The sequence below is a fragment of the Bombina bombina genome, chromosome 4 (assembly GCF_027579735.1).
Source record: "Bombina bombina isolate aBomBom1 chromosome 4, aBomBom1.pri, whole genome shotgun sequence".
NCBI lineage: Eukaryota > Metazoa > Chordata > Amphibia > Anura > Bombinatoridae > Bombina > Bombina bombina.
In genome coordinates, this window is record NC_069502.1 from 27,242,069 (window position 1) to 27,263,695 (window position 21,627).

Sequence of the window (21,627 nt, forward strand, 5' to 3'; positions counted from 1 at the left end):
CATGATTAGCCAAACCAAATACTACAATACAACCTTGGCTCAGTCTTCATAAGGCCCTTCATAAGGCTTCCAGGCAGGAGGAAACTGCAATTCAATGGCACTAGTAGACTGAATATTTGCAGTCCAAAAAATTATGAATTTTTTTTTTTTTTATACAATTACAAGAATTATGATTAGTGCCAGTAATTGGCTAGTTGGGCCTGGCACACAGGCTGGCAGATATGAGTCGTGGATGGTAGGTAGGGCAGCAATTTAACACAGTATGCTGTGTAAGTGACAAAAACACAGGCCTGATAGAAAATTAAGTTAGATTACACTAGCAAAATATTTTAAAATTTTAGATTTTAATATTAAAATTATGTTAAGAAGTGCAATGCACATATGAGTGGTCACACTGGCTGGCTGCTACGTAGGGCAGCAATTAACAACAGTATGCTGTGTAAGTCAGATAGACAATTAGACACAGGCCTGATAGAAAATAAAATTAGATTACACTAGCATAATGATTTAAAGACTTTTTTGGGGGAATTTAAAGAAAAAGGTTAAGCACATACATATGAGTCGTGGCTGATAGCCTTGGAAGGGCAGCTATTAAAAACAGTAGGCTCTGTAAGTCAGATACACACACGCCTAATAGAAAATACTATTAGATTACACTAGAAAAATTATTTAAATTATTTTTGGGGGGGGGGGGGGGAATTAAAAAAAGGTTAAACACATATGAGTCGTGGCTCATAGACTAGGGAGGGCAGCAAGTAAACACAGTAGGCTCTGTATGTCAGCAAAACACACAGGCCTGATAGAAAATGATATTAGATTACACTATCAAAAAAATTTAAACTTTTTTTTTTTAATATTTAAATTAAGGTGAAGAAGATATGAGTGGTGGCTGCCTGGCATAGACCAATTAACCAAAAGACTGAAAAAATTGAGGTAAATTAATGCTGAGTGAGCCTGACAGACACAGGCCTGATAGAAAATGTAATTAGATTACACTAGCAACATTTTTTTTTTTTTTTAATTTAAAATAATGTTATAAACGGATATTAACACTGGTGGCTGGCACAGAGCAATGAACCAGAGTATATGCTGTGTGACACAGGCCTGATAGAAAATGAAAAAAAATTACACTAGCAAAATAATTAAAATTTTTGGTTAGTTAAATTTAAACTAATGTTGTTATTGAGATATCAGTGGTGGCAGTAATCACAGCATATGCTGTGAGCCTTAAACACACAGGCTGAAAGCCAGGCAAATGCTAATAAAAATACGAAAAAAAAAAAAAAAAACAGGCATGAAATATAGCCCTAAAAAGGGCTTTTTGGGGTGCTGTCCTTGCAGCAGAGATGAGTGGAGTCCTTCTGGACTGTAGTGGACATTAAATACACTAGCCTAGCTATGTATTTCCCTATAATGTCAGGAGTACAAACACAACACGTCCTCTCACTAAGACAGCAAGGTCGTTATGAGTCTAAAATGGCGGCTTCCGAGTAGCTGGGAGGGTCTGTGAGGGAGTTTCTGATAATGATTGGCTCTAATGTGTCAGATGGCTTTGACATACAGGGTCAAAGTTTCCTCAATGATGACACATAGGGGGCGGATCGAACATCACCATGTGTTCGCCCGCAGCCGCGAACGCGAACAAGCTATGTTTGCTGGGAACCGTTCGCGGGCGAACAGTTCGGGACATCACTATAGATCACATTAGAGTGCCTTGAAGGCCCAGCATGTTCCACTTGGGTACTATTGAGACTGGCAAAGACCTTGTTTATGAGTGTCATATTTAGGAGTGCAACGTCTTTTGTGTACATGATTCCCACAAAAACACCATATCGTGAAAGAGGCTTATGTTCCCTGTCTTAAGATAATAAAAGCGCTCCATCGTAAGGGAATGTTCTACTAACACTCTCCACTCTTGTTCAGAGGGAATAGTGGGGAATTTCCAATTTCTTGGGATCAATTATTTTGCTGAATTAAGTAAGATTTGAAAAAGGTGTTTCCTGATTCTACAGATAACTTTCAGTCGTTTATTAAGCAGTGCGATATCTGGAGTCAGAAGCATTTGAATGTGTAGAATTGAGTTAATGTTGTTTGTTATCATCTCCCAAAAGGACTTTATCTCTTTACACTGCCACCAAATATGTAGGAAGTTCTCTCTTTGTCCACACCTCTCCTGCATTTATCACTGGCTTTTGTAAACATGTATTGGATTCTTGTTGGAGTCAAGTACCAACGCATCATGACCTTAATGGTTGTTTCTAGTGCTTTGTACGAGTGTGCTGATTTTGCTAGTGTTTTAATTCTTGACTTCCAGACTATGCTGGAGGATTGGGAGCCCAATTCCCTAATCCCACCCTCTTATGTAAATAGGTAATGTGGGATTTTTACATCTTAATAGCAATTTATATAAAATAGATATGAGTTTTTTGGGGACCATGTTACTAGCACATATTATTTCAAAAGCAGTGATTGCATGTCATGGTGTTTTTGTGCTTGTGCATAAATATAAAATGAGACATTTGATGGTATCTTATCCAGGGTTTAAAAAAAACGTCACCTAACTGGTCTATCTGGCTTTTGGGTAGAGGTTTTCCATTTTAGGTTAAAAGATAAATGGGAAGTGCACTTAAGAAATCAGGCTTGTTTGTTTTCTGAGATTCTTTGCCTGCTGGGAAATCTTGCAGATTGAGCAGAGTAGTTAAAGGGGAATATTTAGTTGATAGAGTTGGATATTTGTTGCGCAGGTGAGTCCAATCTATCCATGTCATGTTTACAGTTGAAGAAAGGGAAATTGTGGATTTGTTTGCTACTTCTGGATTCCAACAAAGGATACCTGTATTGTTTGTGTTTGTCAAGTTGGTCGCAAGCTGTACCCAACTTTTACAAGAATCACTGTTAGAAGTGGTCCATTCAACCACTTTTTGCAAGGATATGGCTTGCTTATATGTCAGCAGGTCTGGCACCCCTAGGCCGCCCTCAGTTGTCAGTTTATATAATGTTTGTTTGGATATCCTGGGGGGTCTATGCCTCCAGATATAATCATTAATAATGGCTTGTAAGGTATGAATATCATGCAGTGCACCTGGTAGAGGCAAGGCTTGTAGTAAGTTTAGTGCTTTTGGTAAAAGCATCATTTTTACAGCATGAATCCTCCCCAGCCAAGAAAGGTGCTTAGGCATCCATTCTACGGTAAATTGTTTAAATTTTTCTACTAGCTTACCATAATTGAGCTTACGTAAAGAGACTGGGTCCGGGGATAAGTGAAGCCATAAGTATTTTAGGGAGAATTTTTGTATTTTGAATGGGCAAATCTGTAAGATATAATTTATTGTTTTAGGAGATAAGTCAATGTGAGCAGTTCTGACTTCTTGAGATTTATTGAGAAGTTGGACACCCTTCCAAATCTGGTGAGTTCTTCTAGTACAGCAGAAAGGGATGTCATCGGGTTAGTGAGCATCATTAGGACATCGTCGGCGAACATTGCTAATTTGTATGATCTTTTGTTTATGTACAAACCACTTAAACTAGGATTGAGTCGTAGGAGTTCTAAGGATAAGATAAACAGTAGAGGGGACAGGGGGCAACCCTGTCTTGACCCATTTTGAATTTCAAATGAATCCGAAAGGCATTCATTGACCTTGATCTGGGCTGTTGGGTTCTGGTATAGTGCCATGATTTGTCTTATGAATTTGTCAGGGAAACCAAAATGAAGGAGGGTGGAGCGTAAAAATGTCCAGTCTAAGTGGTTGAATGCCTTTTTGGTGTCAGAAGATAAGTATATAGCTGAGATATTATTGGACTTTATGTGTTCTAGTAGGTCTAGCACTTTTATAGTGTTATCCTTTGCCTCTCTCTGTGGTACAAAATTAACCATGATCATGGTGGACAATAAGAGGGAGAATACAATTCATTCTTATCACCAATATCTTAGCATATAACTTTAGGTCGACATTTAGTAAAGATATCAGCCTAAAGTTTGCAGGAATGTTGGGAACTTTCCCCGGTTTGGGCAATACTGAGACATGTGACTGCAGCATTGTGTCTGGGAATGACAACTGTTCCGGAATTTGATTAAATAGGCGTAAAAGGTATGGAGTGAGGATATCAGAGAAATATCCTTTGCATACCTTCTCGTGTGCTGCTTATTGGATGGGGTTGTTTGTTCTAGGGTTTTAAAGAAATTATTGACCGAGGGTGTTTTTAAGGGAGTAGTTTTCCACTGCGAGTCCTTTTTGTTACTCTTTTTAGGAGACATTTTGTTCTTCCCCTTCACCTCTATTTCTTTCTGTCTTTTATTTAATTATTTATTGTAGCTTTAGATAATATAGAATATTAAGATAGAGTCTGCTGCTTAAGTGAGGTTGGCGATGAACAGAAGTTCATCCTATTGTACAATTAGCACCCCTCCAGCTCTGAGTGAGATCGTAGTGAGGTGCAGGCCTGCTGAATAAGTTTGAGGTGCTGTCAGCTTATGGTGCGGTGCGTACCTTAATTATCCTGAGGTGATTCAGCTGTTAACCTCAGCGAAGGAGTACAGATTCACAGTGCTGCAAGCCCCGCCTGACAGGCAAAGTTGTTCTCGTACAGTTTTAGATGCAGTGAATTAGCCTTGCTGAATCTAGAGACACGCGTCTACAACTGAAGGTGCGTCTGTGTGCGGCCTATTCACAGCCTTCTCAGGTGTAGGAAATCTACTGCCGTAAGTTCTTCTCGCCTGGACCGGATGCGATGTGCAGACCTGCTTGATGAAAGGCTACTGTGATAAGAGCTGGAGTCGGGTGTAAATAGCAATTTGGGTCAAACTACAAGGCTCAGAAGCGAGAGCTCATTTAAAGTGCAGCTGCCATCGTGAAGTGCTGGCTCCGCCTCCTTCAGAGTTTTTTATTTTTTGTAATTTAGATAAATGATTTTTTGTAATTTAATTTATTTAATTATAGTGTAATGTTAGGTTTAACTGTAAGACAGGTTAGGTTTAATTTTACAGGTACATTTGTATTTATTTTAACTAGGTAGTTAGTAAATAGTTAATAACTATTTACTAACTAGTCTACCCAGTTAAAATAAATACAAACTTACCTGTACAATAAAAATAAAACCTAAGGCCTAGATTTAGTGTTTGGCGTTAGCCGTGAAAACCAGCGTTAGAGGCTCCTAACGCTGGTTTTAGGCTACCTCCGGTATTTGGAGTCACTCAAAAAAGGGTCTAACGCTCACTTTCCAGCCGCGACTTTTCCATACCGCAGATCCCCTTACGTAAATTGCGTATCCTATCTTTTCAATGGGATTTTTCTAACTCCGGTATTTAGAGTCGTGTATGAAGTGAGCGTTAGACATCTAACGACAAAACTCCAGCCGCAGGAAAAAAGTCAGTAGTTAAGAGCTTTCTGGGCTAACGCCGGTTCATAAAGCTCTTAACTACTGTACTCTAAAGTACACTAACACCCATAAACTACCTATGTACCCCTAAACCGAGGTCCCCCACATCGCCGACACTCGATTACATTTTTTTAACCCCTAATCTGCCGACCGCCACCTACGTTATACTTATGTACCCCTAATCTGCTGCCCCTAACACCGCGACCCCTATATTATATTTATTAACCCCTAACCTGCCCCCCACAACGTCGCAACCAGCTACCTACAATAATTAACCCCTAATCTGCCGACCGCAAAGCGCCGCCACCTACGTTATACTTATGTACCCCTAATCTGCTGCCCCTAACACCGCCGACCCCTATATTATATTTATTAACCCCTAATCTGCCCCCTCAATGTCGCCTCCACCTGCCTACACTTATTAACCCCTAGGGGCCTAGTTATCAAGCCGTCAACCTCAAATACGCTGGAATTCCGCATCGTATTTGTGGCGAGGCTGATACGCCTTAGTTATCAAAGGCTCGAGACCGGCAAAAGTAGAATTTTGTGACGTAAGCATCGATCCGCCGGACTCAGTCCGACACAGATCGATTCTTACGTCACTCCAGATGTTCCGCACACAAGTGCGGCACATTCTCACTACTTTTGCTAGTTATCAAAAAACTGGCAGGTAAGCTCGGCACTTTTACGGCCCAGCGTACCTGGTTTTCAATCCGCCACCCCTGGAGACGGCGGATCCCATAGGAATCAATGGGAGTCTGACCATAGCGAAAGTACAAGATCGCTGCTGACAGACATCCCATTGATTTCTATGGGAGCTGTCTACACCTAACACCCTAACATGTACCCCGAGTCTAAACACCACTAATCTGTCCCCCCCTACACCGCCGCAACTAAATAAAGTTATTACCCCCTAAACCGCCGCTCCCGGAGCCCACCGCAACTATAATAAATGTATTAACCCCTAAACCGCCGCTCCCTGAACCCGCCGCAACCTATATTAAATGTATTAACCCCTAATCTGCCCCCCCCTACACCGTCGCCACCTATAATAAATTTATTAACCCCTATCCTGCCCCCCCTACACCGTCGCCACCTATAATAAATTTATTAACCCTATCTGCCCCCCCCTACACCGTCGCCACCTATAATAAATTTATTAACCCCTATCCTGCCCCCCCTACACCGTCGCCACCTATAATAAATTTAATAACCCCTAATCTGCCCCCCCTACACCGTCGCCACCTATAATACATTTATTAACCCCTATCCTGCCCCCCACTACGCCGCCGCCACTGTAATAAAATTATTAACCCCTAAACCTAAGTCTAACCCTAACCCTAACGCCCCCCTAACTTAAATATTAATTAAATAAATCTAAATAAATTAACTCTTATTAACTAAATGAATCCTATTTAAAACTAAATACTTACCTTTAAAATAAACCCTAATATAGCTACAATATAAATAATAATTATATTCTAGCTATCTTAGGATTTATATTTATTTTACAGATACCTTTCAATTTATTTCAACTAGGTACAATAGCTATTAAATAGTTATTAACTATTTAATAGCTTACCTAGCTAAAATAAAGAGAAATGTACCTGTTAAATAAATCCTAACTTAAGTTACAATTAAACCTAATACTACACTATCATTAAATTAATTAAATAAACTACCTACAAATAACTACAATTAAATACAATTACATAAACTAACTAAAGTACAAAAAATAAAAAAAGCTAAGTTACAAAAAATAAAAAAATAAGTTACAAACATGTTAAAAATATTACAACAATTTTAAGCTACTTACACCTAATCTAAGCCCCCTAATAAAATAACAAACCTCCCCAAAATAAAAAAATGCCCTACCCTATTCTAAATTAAATAAATTTCAAAGCTCTTTTACCTTACCAGCCCTTAAAAGGGCCATTTGTGGGGGCATGCCCCAAAGAAAACAGCTCTTTTGCCTGTAAAAGAAAAATACAACCCCCCCCCAACATTAAAACCCACCACCCACATACCCCTAATCTAACCCAAACCCCCCTTGCAAAAACCTAACACTAATCCCCTGAAGATCATCCTACCTTTAGTTGTCTTCACTCAGCCGAGCCACCGATGGAACTGAAGAGGACATCCGGAGCGGAAGAAGTTAATCCTCCAAGCGGCGCTGAAGAAATCCTCCATCCGATGAAGTCATCATCCAGGCGGCGCTGAAGAAAAGTCTTTGATCCGGCCGATGTCATCTTCAAAGAGGCGCTGAAGAGGTCTTCTATCCGGGCAAAGTCATCTTCCAAGCCGGGTTTTGAATCTTCCTTCCGCCGACGCGGAACCACCTTCTTCACCGACGGACTACGACGAATGACGGCTCCTTTAAGGGACGTCATCCAAGATGGCGTCCCCTCAATTCCGATTGGCTGATAGGATTCTATCAGCCAATCGGAATTAAGGTAGGAAAATTCTGATTGGCTGATGGAATCAGCCAATCAGATGCAAGTTCAATCCGATTGGCTGATCCAATCAGCCAATCAGATTGAGCTCGCATTCTATTGGCTGATCGGAACAGCCAATAGAATGCGAGCTCAATCTGATTGGCTGATTCCATCAGCCAATCAGATTTTCCTACCTTAATTCCGATTGGCTGATAGAATCCTATCAGCCAATCGAAATTGAGGGGACGCCATCTTGGATGACGTCCCTTAAAGGAGCCGTCATTCGTCGTAGTCCGTCGGTGAAGAAGGTGGTTCCGCATCGGCGGAAGGAAGATTCAAGACCCAGCTTGGAAGATGACTTCGCCGGGATAGAAGAACTTGCGGCGGGTTCAGGGAGCGGCAGTTTAGGGGTTAAACTATTTATTTAGTTGCGGAGAGGTGCGGGATCAGCAGGATAGGGGTTAATAATTTTATAATAGAGGGCGACGGTGTAGGGGGGGCAGGATAGGGGTTACTAGGTATACTGTAGGTGGCAGCGGTGTCCGGGAGCGGCGGTTTAGGGGTTAATACATTTATAAGAGTTGCGGCGGGGTCTAGGAGCGGCGGTTTAGGGGTTAATACGTTTATAAGAGTTGCGGCGGGGTCTAGGAGCGGCGGTTTAGGGGTTAATACGTTTATAAGAGTTGCGGCGGGGTCTAGGAGCAGCGGTTTAGGGGTTAATACATTTATAAGAGTTGCGGCGGGGTCTAGGAGCAGCGGTTTAGGGGTTAATACATTTATAAGAGTTGCGGCGGGGTCTAGGAGCGGCGGTTTAGGGGTTAATACATTTATAAGAGTTGCGGCAGGGTCTAGGAGCGGCGGTTTAGGGGTTAGTAACTTTATTGAGTTGCGGGAGGCTCCGGGGGCGCCGGTATAGGGGGTAGAACAGTGTAGTTTAGTGTGAGTGCTTAGTGACAGGCTAGCAATAAAGCTGGGAAAAAGCCGAAGGGCAGCGAGATCGGATGAGTGATAACTCTCACAGTCCGCTGCTCATCGCCCCGCGGCTTTTTGACAGCTTTATTTGATAACTTAGGCGTATTTTTTCAGGTCCGCAGCGGCGATGTGAGGCGAGTTTAGGCGGGCGTATTGGGCCGGCGAAGCCAGAAAAGTAGACGGCTTGATAACTACCCCCCCTAATCTGCCGAGCGGACCGCACCGCTATTATTATAAAGTTATTAATCCCTAATCCGCCTCACTAACCCTATAATAAATAGTATTAACCCCTATTCTGCCCTCCCTAACATCGCTGACACCTAACTTCAATTATTAACCCCTAATCTGCTGACTGGAGCTCACCGCTATTCTAATAAATGTATTAACCCCTAAAGCTAAGTCTAACCCTAACACTAACACCCCCGTAAATTAAATATAATTTTAATCTAACGAAATTAATTAACTCTTATTAAATAAATTATTCCTATTTAAAGCTAAATATTTACCTGTAAAATAAATCCTAATATAGCTACAATATAAATTATAATTATATTATAGCTATTTTAGGATTAATATTTATTTTACAGGTAACTTTGTATTTATTTTAACCAGGTACAATAGCTATTAAATAGTTAAGAACTATTTAATAGCTAAAATAGTTAAAATAATTACAAAATTACCTGTAAAATAAATCCTAACCTAAGTTACAATTAAACCTAACACTACACTATCAATAAATTAATTAAATAAAATACCTATAATTATCTACAATTAAACCTAACACTACACTATCAATAAATAAATTAAATACAATACCTACAAATAACTACAATGAAATAAACTATCTAAAGTACAAAAAATAAAAAAGAACTAAGTTACAAAAAATAAAAAAATATTTACAAACATAAGAAAAATATTACAACAATTTTAAACTAATTACACCTACTCTAAGCCCCCTAATAAAATAACAAAGCCCCCCAAAATAAAAAAATGCCCTACCCTATTCTAAATTACTAAAGTTCAAAGCTCTTTTACCTTACCAGCCCTGAACAGGGCCCTTTGTGGGGCATGTCCCAAGAAGTTCAGCTCTTTTGCCTGTAAAAAAAAACATACAATACCCCCCCCAACATTACAACCCACCACCCACATACCCATAATCTAACCCAAACCCCCCTTAAATAAACCTAACACTACGCCCCTGAAGATCTTCCTACCTTATCTTCACCATACCAGGTTCACCGATCGATCCAGAAGAGCTCCTCCGATGTCCTGATCCAAGCCCAAGCGGGGGGCTGAAGAGGTCCATGATCCGGCTGAAGTCTTCATCCAAGCGGGGCAGAAGAGGTCTTCCATCCAATTGAAGTCTTCATCCAAGCGGGATCTTCTATGGTCATCCATCCGGAGCGGAGCGGCAGGATCCTGAAGACCTCCGACGTGGAACATCCATCCTGGCCGACGACTGAACGACGAATGACGGTTCCTTTAAATGACGTCATCCAAGATGGCGTCCCTAGAATTCCGATTGGCTGATAGGATTCTATCAGCCAATCGGATTGAACTTGATTCTGATTGGCTGATGGAATCAGCCAATCAGAATATTCCTACCTTAATTCCGATTGGCTGATAGAATCCTATCAGCCAATCAGAATTCGAGGGACGCCATCTTGGATGACGTCATTTAAAGGAACCGTCATTCGTCGTTCAGTCGTCGGCCAGGATGGACATCGGAGGAGCTCTTCTGGATCGATCGGTGAACCTGGTATGGTGAAGATAAGGTAGGAAGATCTTCAGGGGCTTAGTGTTTATTTAAGGGGGGTTTGGGTTAGATTAGGGGTATGTGGGTGGTGGGTTGTAATGTTGGGGGGGGTATTGTATGTTTTTTTTTTACAGGCAAAAGAGCTGAACTTCTTGGGGCATGCCCCGCAAAGGGCCCTGTTCAGGGCTGGTAAGGTAAAAGAGCTTTGAACTTTAGTAATTTAGAATAGGGTAGGGCATTTTTTTATTTTGGGGGGCTTTGTTATTTTATTAGGGGGCTTAGAGTAGGTGTAATTAGTTTAAAATTGTTGTAATATTTTTCTTATGTTTGTAAATATTTTTTTATTTTTTGTAACTTAGTTCTTTTTTATTTTTTGTACTTTAGATAGTTTATTTCATTGTAGTTATTTGTAGGTATTGCATTTAATTTATTTATTGATAGTGTAGTGTTAGGTTTAATTGTAGATAATTATAGGTATTTTATTTAATTAATTTATTGATAGTGTAGTGTTAGGTTTAATTGTAACTTAGGTTAGGATTTATTTTACAGGTAATTTTGTAATTATTTTAACTATTTTAGCTATTAAATAGTTCTTAACTATTTAATAGCTATTGTACCTGGTTAAAATAAATACAAAGTTACCTGTAAAATAAATATAAATCCTAAAATAGCTATAATATAATTATAATTTATATTGTAGCTATATTAGGATTTATTTTACAGGTAAGTATTTAGCTTTAAATAGGAATAATTTATTTAATAAGAGTTAATTAATTTCGTTAGATGTAAATTATATTTAATTTAGGGGGGTGTTAGTGTTAGGGTTAGACTTAGCTTTAGGGGTTAATACATTTATTAGAATAGCGGTAAGCTCCAGTCGGCAGATTAGGGGTTAATAATTGAAGTTAGGTGTCGGCGATGTTAGGGAGGGCAGATTAGGGGTTAATACTATTTATTATAGGGTTAGTGAGGCGGATTAGGGGTTAATAACTTTATTATAATAGCGGTGCGGTCCGCTCGGCAGATTAGGGGTTAATAAGTGTAGGCAGGTGGAGGCGACGTTGGGGTGGGGCAGATTAGGGGTTAATAAATATAATATAGGGGTCGGCGGTGTTAGGGCAGCAGATTAGGGGTACATAGGGATAATGTAAGTAGCGGCGGTTTACGGAGCGGCAGATTAGGGGTTAATAATAATATGCAGGGGTCAGCGATAGCGGGGGCGGCAGATTAGGGGTTAATAAGTGTAAGGTTAGGGGTGTTTAGACTCGGGGTACATGTTAGAGTGTTAGGTGCAGACGTAGGAAGTGTTTCCGCATAGCAAACAATGGGGCTGCGTTAGGAGCTGAACGCGGCTTTTTTGCAGGTGTTAGGTTTTTTTTCAGCTCAAACAGCCCCATTGTTTTCTATGGGGGAATCGTGCACGAGCACGTTTTTGAGGCTGGCCGCTTGCGTAAGCAACTCTGGTATCGAGAGTTGAAGCTGCGTTAAATATGCTCTACGCTCCTTTTTTGGAGCCTAACGCAGCCTTTATGTGGACTCTCAATACCAGAGTTATTTTTATGGTGCGGCCAGAAAAAAGCCGGCGTTAGCTACGTGGGTCCTTACCGACAAATCTCTAAATCTTGCCGGAAGATAGCTGCAATGTAACTATTAGTTATATTGTTGCTAGCTTAGGTTTATTTTACAGGTAAGTATTTAGTCTTAAATAGGTATTATTTAGGTAATAATAGTGATTTTTATTTAGATTTATTTTAATTATATTAAAGTTAGGGGTGTTAGGGTTAGACTTAGGTTTAGGGTTTAACATATTTGATTAGTGTTAGTGATGTGGGAGGCCAAAGGTTTAGGGGTTAATAACTTTAGTATAGTGGTGAAAGATTAGGGGTTAATAAGTGTAGGTATGTGGCGGCGACATTGGGGGCGGCAGATTAGGGGTTAATAAGTGTAATGTATGTGGCGGCGACATTGGGGCGGCAGATTAGGGGTTAATAAGTGTAATGTAGTCGGCAGTGACATTCGGTGGCAGATTATTGGTTAATAAGTGTTGGCGGCGATGTCGGGGGTGACAGATTAGGGGTTAATAAGTGTGATGTAGATGGCGGCGACATTGGGGTGGCAGATTAGGGGTTAATAAGTGTAATGTAGTTTGCAGCGACATTGGGGTGGCAGATTAGGGGTTAATAATTGTTGGCGGCGATGTTGGGGGCAGCATATTAGGGGTGTTTAGACTCGGGGGTTTATGTTAGAGTCTTAGGTTTAAACATATATTTTCTTTCCCCATAGGAATCAATGGGGCTGCGTTACGGAGCTTTTCACTCCATTATTGCAGGTGTTAGGCTTTTTTTTAGCCGGCTCTCCCCATTGATGTCTATGGGGAAATCGTGCACGAGCACTTGAAAGGGCTTGCGGTTTAGGGGTTAATCGTTTAGTTTTGTATATTTCGTTGTGGGGGGCTTGCGGTTTAGGGGTTAATAGCTTTATTTTAGTTGCGGCGGTGTAGGGCTTAATAACTCAATAACTAGTATAGTGGGGGCGATGTGGGCGGACAGCAGATTAGGGGTTAATTATATTTGAATAGTGTTTGCGATGCTGAAGGGCGGTGGTTTAGGGTTCAGTAAGTTTATTATAGTAGCAACGATGTCAGGGAGTGGCAGAATAGGAGTTAATATTTTTTTAAGTGGTTAATACATTTAATTTAGTGTTTGCAATGTGGGAGCGCCTCAGTTTAGGGGCTAATAGGTAGTTTAAGGGTGTTAGTGCATTTTTGAACACTTCAGTTGTGAGTTTTATGTTACAGATTTGTAGCTAAAAAATTTCATAACTACTGCTTTTAGGTTGAGTTACAGATCTTGGCGCTTTAGGCTGTAACACCATTTTTTTTAGCCAGAACGCAACGCTCGTAATACTAGTGCTATGGGAAGAGTGCGGTACTGACGTTGCGCTAAAAGGCGTGCGGTACAGCTATATTGACAAGACTTGTAATGGCTGCGGTGCTGTTTTAATGCTGAAAATACCATATTTTCAGCTTTAAAAGGCGAACGCACACACTTGTAATCTAGCTGTAAGTTTTTTTATGCAAATGTTGATTTGTTGAATATGTGATAAACCTTTTTAAGGCACAATATACCATTTACCCTTAGTTTAAGGGACCCCCCTTATTTGTGTTTCTCAGAAAGAGAACCTGTCCACACACATTCAGGCTTTTCGGAGCAGCATCAGCTTCCAGAACCCCATCCCTGCTCTTGCACAACTAAAAGCTACGTATTAATAGTACTAACAATAATTCTGGTAACAGAAGCATTAGTAGTGAATTGGTGGTAATTGTAGTCTTCGTAGCACTAGTGACTTTTCATCAAAGCTCTCTGCATCTCTAGGGTGGCACTATCATGTTTTTATTTATTAAAAAAAGGGAAAACAATACACTTCCCATCTGTTATTTCTCATTCCTTTGTTAAAAACATTTGTCTTCTGATAATGGACTAAATTACAAGTGGAGACAAAAATATGAGTGCAATTTATTGCTAACACCGCACAAATTAAATCAATATCACTGCTATTCTTGCGCTCATATTATAACTTGAAAGTAAAATTTGTGGATGCAAATTTTCAGGTGTGCTAACATCGGGATAGCGCAGCCCTGCTAACTCCCGTTCCCCATAGACTTCTATGGGGCGCACTACTAAAGTCTCTTCTAGCTTTTGCTCATGTGCTGAGCCGAAGGTGCGCTAAGCCAACTACACTACAGAGATGTGATTATCATTCTCTGGTAATTCGGTTTTACGATACACTTGCACGCAAATCTTAGCATGGTCCAGCAATATTGATAACTACAAGATCTGTACCGCCACCTGAAAGTCAGTAGTTATGGGTTTTACGCTACAAAGCTGTACCATAAGACTCATAACTAAACTTTACGCTCCGTTATTGCAGGTGTTATGCTTTTTTTTTGCCGGCTCTCCCCATTGATGTCTATGGGGACTTTGTGCACGAGCACGTCAAATCAGCTCAAAGCAGCGCTGGTATTTGTGTGCGGTATGGAGCTCAATGCAGCCATATTGCCGGGTTTTTGCCAACCTGTAATAGCAGCGCTATTAAAGGTGAGCGGTGACAATAACTTGCAAGTTATTACCGAGCCACTCATAACGCAAAACTCGTAATCTGTCCGATTCTTAATATCCCCAATGTCAGAACAACAAAACAAAAAAATGCACAATTTTTCTCATGTGACTTGAAAGTACTCATTATTGTTTAATTGTTGTATAACTGCAATTTGTTCATGCCAGTCCTGTTTTGTTTCCAGTTACAATAACATGAATGATATCAGCAGAGCTTGTTACTCTATAACTTGCTTTAATGAGTATAACTATTGTTGTACTTGTTGTAATATGTTTAGGGCTGTCACTAGTAAGTAATTAGCAACTGAACTCCTTATTTTTCCCCCTTCTTCCATTGTCTCCACCCCCAAAATTTCTATAACTGTTGATAATTCCATCATTACCGGGCCCTACCCCGCACGCCCAATGTCTTTGGGTCACACTTGACTCAGATCTTTCTTTCACTCCTCACATTCAGTCCTTGGCTAAAGCCTGCCGCTTCCAAAACATTAAAAACATCACTAAAATTAGACATTTCCTTACACAAGATACAACCAAGATTTTAATCCACTCTCTCATCCTTTCCCGTCTCGACTACTGCAACTCCGTCCTCTCTGGTCTACCTAGCTGCCGCATAGCTCCTTTACAATCCATTATGAATGCCTCTGCCAGGCTCATCTTCCTTACTCGTCGCTCTTCATCTGCTGCACCTCTCTGCCAATCCCTTCACTGGCTTCCTCTTGCCTCTAGGATTAAACATAAAATCCTCACCCTGACATATAAAGCTCTCAACTGCACTGCTCCCCCTACATCTCAGAACTTGTCTCTAGATACTCTCCCTCCCGTCCCCTTCGATCAGTTCAGGATCTCCTCCTCTCCTCCTCTCTTGTTACTTCCTCACATTCCCGTTTGCAGGACTTCTCCAGACTGGCCCCCATCTTGTGGAATTCCCTGCCTCGCTCCATAAGACTCTCCCCTAGTTTTAACAGCTTCAAGCACTCCCTAAAATCTTTACTATTCAGGGATGCATACAACCAACACTAACCTTTCCTAACGCCATTGCTTTCCCCTTGAACCCCTTAGATTGTAAGCCTATGGGCCCAGCTGTTTACAGATCGCTTCATAAGAGCCGACTACAACAGTGAAACTCTCGGCAGGGCCCTTTACCCACTTGACCCCTACAAAAGCTATCCTGTACATCGACTATGTTTACAGCGCTGCGGAATCTGTTGGCGCTCTACAAATACCTGATAATAATAATAATAATAAGCAAGAAATGTATGATCTCACAGAGAGAGAAAAATGCACTTAGTGAGAATTCCTCCTCGATAAGTATTTTATGCCTTGGCTTGATTTTACTAACTACAGACAACATACAATCTGGGTTATAACAGATTAAGTATTTATATGCCTCTGCCAGACTCGTCTTCCTTACACGTCGCTCTTCATCTGCTGCGCCTCTCTGCCAATCCCTTCACTGGCTTCCTCTTGCCTCTAGGATCAAACACAAAACTCTCACTCTGACATACAAAGCCCTCAACTGCACTGCTCCCCCCTACATCTCAGACCTTGTCTCCAGATACTCTCCCTCCCATCCCCTTCGCTCTACTCATGACCTCCTACTCTCCACCTCTCTTGTCACCTCATCACACTCCCGTTTACAGGACTTCTCCAGACTGGCTCCCATCTTGTGGAACTCTCTGCCTCGCTCCACAAGACTCTCTTCTAGTTTTAAAAGCTTCAAGTGCTCCCTAAAGACTCTACTGTTCAGGGACGCATACAACCTACGCTAACCTTTCCTAATACCAGTTCCTCTCCTCCACTGCAATCCCCTGAACCCTCTTAGCATGTAAGCCTAAGAGTCCAGCTGTTTGTAGATCACCTTCTTAAGAGCTGACTACAACAGTGCAACTCTTGGCAGGACCCTCTACCCTATAATTGTTTTGTTGTACTCCCCCTTTGTTTATAGCGCTGCGGAATCTGTTGGCGCTCTACAAATAACCGATAATAATAATAATAAAATAATAATAAGTAACACTTACAACTATCAAATATTAGTTGACACAAATCTATTTATTAACAATCACAACAAGTAACAATAAAATACCAGAGATCATAAGGTATCTGATTACAGAATTTGAGTTCCACATCACTGTATTTATATAAATCTTAGACCAATCAGATAGCCCATACCATAAGTGAAAGGCTAATTATATATATCTTAACATCCTTATAAGACTTCATACATTTGCCTGATGTATAAATAATGTTATTTTAACTTTACTCATGCGCAGTTCAATAGCAGTACTTAATAGTAATTTTAAATAACTTTTTTTTCCTATCTAGCACTAGGGTTTTTTATTTAAATGAGCAACAGTTCTGAATGTTAATGTCACTGTTCTAATGTAATAGCTTTAAAAGGGATTTAACCCATTGCTAACTAAATCCTGACTAATATAAATCCTTATTCTAATACTATCTTATCCTATAATAATTACATTTTATAACTCCCCAGTACTGACGCAGCAAGTTGTAAATATTGTTATATTAAAAACTAAAACATAAATATTTCAATGATCTGTTTTTTTCTAGATTTTGAAAATTGCCTGCAGTGTCCTGAGGACCTATGGCCTGATAAAGACAAGGTGATGTGTATTCCAAGAATCATAGAATTCCTCTCCTATCTGGATCCACTTGGTGAAGTCATGTCAGTCCTGGCAATTTTCCACTCTGCTGTAACAGTTGCCGTTTTAGGTGTATTTATAAAGCACAGACAGACTGCAATTGTTAAAGCCAATAATGAGAATCTCAGCTACTCGCTACTAATTTCACTCGCCATGTGCTTCCTCTGCTCTTTGCTTTTTATTGGACGTCCTGTAACAGTGACCTGTATGGTTAGACAAGCTGCCTTTGGAATTATTTTCACTCTTGCTGTTTCCTGTATTTTGGCAAAAACAGTCACTGTAGTCATTGCCTTTAATGCTATGAAACCCAACAGCAAATTAAGAAAATGGATAGGGAAAAGAATACCCTACTGCATTGTAGTCTTCTGCTCCCTTGGAATGATGGTGATATGTGTCATTTGGTTGCTCATCTTTCCCCCTTTTCAGGAATACGACACCCATACAAAGCATGACAAAATCATACTACAGTGTAATGAAGGGTCAGACGCTATTTTCTATATTGTCGTTGGTTACATGGGGGTTTTGGCTTTTCTAAGCTTTGTTGTGGCTTTTTTTGCCAGAAAACTGCCGGACACTTACAATGAAGCTCAGTACATTACCTTCAGCATGCTGGTCTTCTGCAGTGTTTGGGTCACATTCATCCCAGCCTACCTCAGCACCAAAGGCAAATATATGGTGGCTGTGGAGGTCTTCACGATCTTGGCATCTGGTGCTGGACTTCTCTTCTGTATCTTTATTCCTAAATGTTATATTATACTAATGAGACCTGACCTTAACTCTCGAGCTTATGTTACAAGAAAAGTTCATTAGTAGAAATTATTACATTCTTGTTTTAGATTTTTACTGAAATATATTTGAGTTAGACAGTTCAATAATTGTGAGGCTGAATCATCAATGCCTTGACATAAATCCCCCCAAAAATTAAAGTAAAAAAAATAATTTTTCATATGTTTTCTTTAAAATCATATACTGTCATGTATTTTATGAGAATACAGGAAATAAAATACAAATATATATCCTATAGAAGGTGCTAGAACAGATATAATGAATATATTGATAATAAAACAGTGTATATATGTATTGCTTACAATAAACAAATGACAACATGCATATAATGCAATGCAAAATAGACAAATATTATTGAAGGAGCAACAATGAATAAATGAGGTGGCTAAGTGTGGGCCAAAAAAAGCACAAAATGAAATGTAGGTCTTATTGTCTATATACTTATAGCTTCCCAACAGGTATTTAGGGAAAAAGTCCTTGATAGAGGAACACCGGATTTTCAACTTGTTTGAGGAGGGAGGCAGCACTCTAACTTTACCAGGGGCGGTGAGGAGACTATTCAGCAAAACGACAAGACAGAAAGAGGCACGCATTTGTGAATCAGTAACACAAGATGTATAAGGCACGGTTAGGAGACACAGGGTACTCGTATGTGACAAAGATACTCTACTGTGTCTGTAGGGGCAGGCTGTTTTTTTATCAGCATTCCAGATAGCTGAACTCTGGCATATCTGGAACTCCAGAAGCACAGGAACACAGAATCTGCAGCAGAATATAGTGGGAGGGCAAACAGCCCTCTCGGTAGCGTAGGCTAAGAGATAGACACTGAGCACTGAGAGTTTAAAACATACCAAATGCATTTATTAAACTATATATATAAAAACAACTCATGCTGATTCCAGTGTAATCTCTAGCATAAGATTAGAGAAACTATACAATTTCTCGGTAGAACCGTTTAATCAGGCATATTGAATTTATATGAATAGACTCATTATATAGGGCTATGCTACCAAAAGGTGAAATATGACCCCTCCCCTTCCAATGAGTAGATAGCCCAATCAGAACCTTTCATCTCCAAACAACAAAACTGTTACACCTGTGTCTAGTCATTGGTACAAAACTATGTAACAAAATAAAGGAAAGAAGTGACATTGTGTGTGGTTCTATATTAATCACTCATATGGTGTAATGTATTATTAATAGAGCAACTGACAAACTGCTCGTTGATGCCGCTATATAAATAACTAAATATCCAGTATCGCCAGTTATTTGCCCATAAAAATAGACACCTTACAATCAAAGGCAACATACGCCTAAAGTATCATGTGTTTTTACAAGCAAGTGCCTTGCCAGGGTGCCTGAATGCTGGAGAATACTTGCTTGTTACTTGTTGTATAAAAGAATAGTTATACGCAGGGCTGCCACTAGACATTTTGGGGCCCCTGACTTAACCATTGATCAGGGCCACCCCCCCCCCCTCCTTTGACGTGCAATTTTTGACCAAGTGACTAAAACGTATATACACTTTATTCTTAAGTGTCTATTTAAACTTGGAAATGTTGTAAAGGTAGTAACATACACACACACAGACACACTCATACACTGAAACACACACACACACACACATAAGGATTCACATATAGACACTCTAGCAGACACGCAAAGAAACACACAACACACACTCAGACACAGACACCCAAACAGACACTTAGCACTTGTTTACATTGACCTGACAAGTAATGAGGTAAACTACAGTTTTGTAAAAAAGGAGATTTAGAAAACAAAATATGGAGTTCTGATTATCTTTTTGTAAAGGAAGATACCAAGTAAATGATGACAACAGCATGCAGTGGCTGAAAGGAAGGGCCCTGAACTGCCTAAACAATAATTTAAAGGTTAAATGGTAGATTGGTGACTTCCGGAAAGGGCTCATTAGTCTCAAAGTCTGTAGAAAGATGTGAATAATCAGTAGTAAGGTCAAAATGTCCTAAAAAGGAACAGACAATGGACACACACACAAACTCAAACTTGCACATACACCCAAGAAAACATAGACAGAGACAGCCTCAGAAAACACACAAAGACATACACACACACATACACAGAAACATCCACAGAAAACACACAAACCCAGAGAGACAACCACAGAAAACACATACATACACACACCTTCACTGAGACAACCACAGAAAACACACAGACATACACACCCTCACAGAGAAACCTACAGAAAACACACACCCTCACAGAGACATCCACAGAAAACACACAAAGACATACAAACACAGAGAGACAACCACAGAAAACACATACATACACACACCTTCACTGAGACATCCACAGAAAACACACAGACATATACACCTTCACAGAGACACCCACAGAAAACACACACCCTCACAGAGACATCCACAGAAAACACAGACATATATACCTATATACACACACACACCCTCACAGAGACATCCACAGAGAACAGAGACATACACACTCACCCTCACAGAGGCATCCAGAGAAAATACACAAAGACAAACATACACACACCCTCACAGAGACACCCATCGAAAAAGCTCAAAGACATATGCACACACCCTCACAGACATCCACAGAAAATGCACAAAGACATAGACACCCACCCTCACAGAGAGACCGACAGAAATAAAATACATACACACTCACACAAACCAAAGCACAAAGACATAAACACAGACACCCACAGAAACACTCACAGGAGGAAACATTTATTCACCTTGCATGTGACATGCGTGATAAAAAAAAATTGCAGAAATTAAGAGATCACTTTTTAAAGAATCATATTTGTAAATGCGCAAACAAAAATAATTTTGTGAATTCAAAATTGAACATTAATGATCTGGGTAGATGGCTAGATGAAGAAAAGTACTTTTAAAAGCTTGACACATTTTGTTTGTTTTTTCCCCAACCAAAAGCACCACTTCAAATATAGTGCAATTTCTGTCCGAGGACTGGATTCTGATTTGATTATCAGTTTAACAAGAAGGCAGCTACGTAATAGTGGGGGGAGTTCGGCATCCATATTGACCGGGTATTAGAGTAGTTAGCGCCGCTGATTAGGACAGAAGCAAGGCGGCAAGGGAGGAGGGGTATAGTGTAGGCGGACCTCCGTTTTTTAATTTACAATATAAAAACATGTTACACTATGGGGCCCATTTATCAAAGGGCTTGCGGACCTGATCCGACACTGCGGATCAGGTCCGCAAGACCTCGCTAAATGCGGAGAGCAATACGCTCTCCACATTTAACATTGCACCAGCAGCTCACAAGAGCTGCTGGTGCAACGCCGCCCCCTGCTGACTCGCGGCCAATCGGCCGCCAGCAGGGAGCTGTCAATCAACCCGATCGTATTCGATCGGGTTGATTTCCGGCGGTTCCTGTCCGCCTGCTCAGAGCAGGCGGACAGGGTTATGAAGCAGCGGTCTTTAGACCGCTGCTTCATAACTTGTGTTTCTGGCGAGTCTGAAGACTCGCCAGAAACACGGCCCTTC

General features: G+C 40.4%; 1 protein-coding gene across 1 annotated transcript in view; it reads left to right on the forward strand.

Moving 5' to 3' along the window:
• Window positions 1–18,223, forward strand: part of LOC128656811 (vomeronasal type-2 receptor 26-like) — a 58,287-nt gene extending 40,064 nt beyond the window's left edge. The window contains exon 3 of the mRNA XM_053710973.1: window positions 17,226–18,223. Coding sequence (XP_053566948.1) covers window positions 17,226–18,127 — 902 coding nt within the window. The 3' untranslated portion in view covers window positions 18,128–18,223. The remainder of the gene's footprint in view (window positions 1–17,225) is intronic.
• The last annotated feature ends 3,404 nt before the right edge of the window (window positions 18,224–21,627 follow it).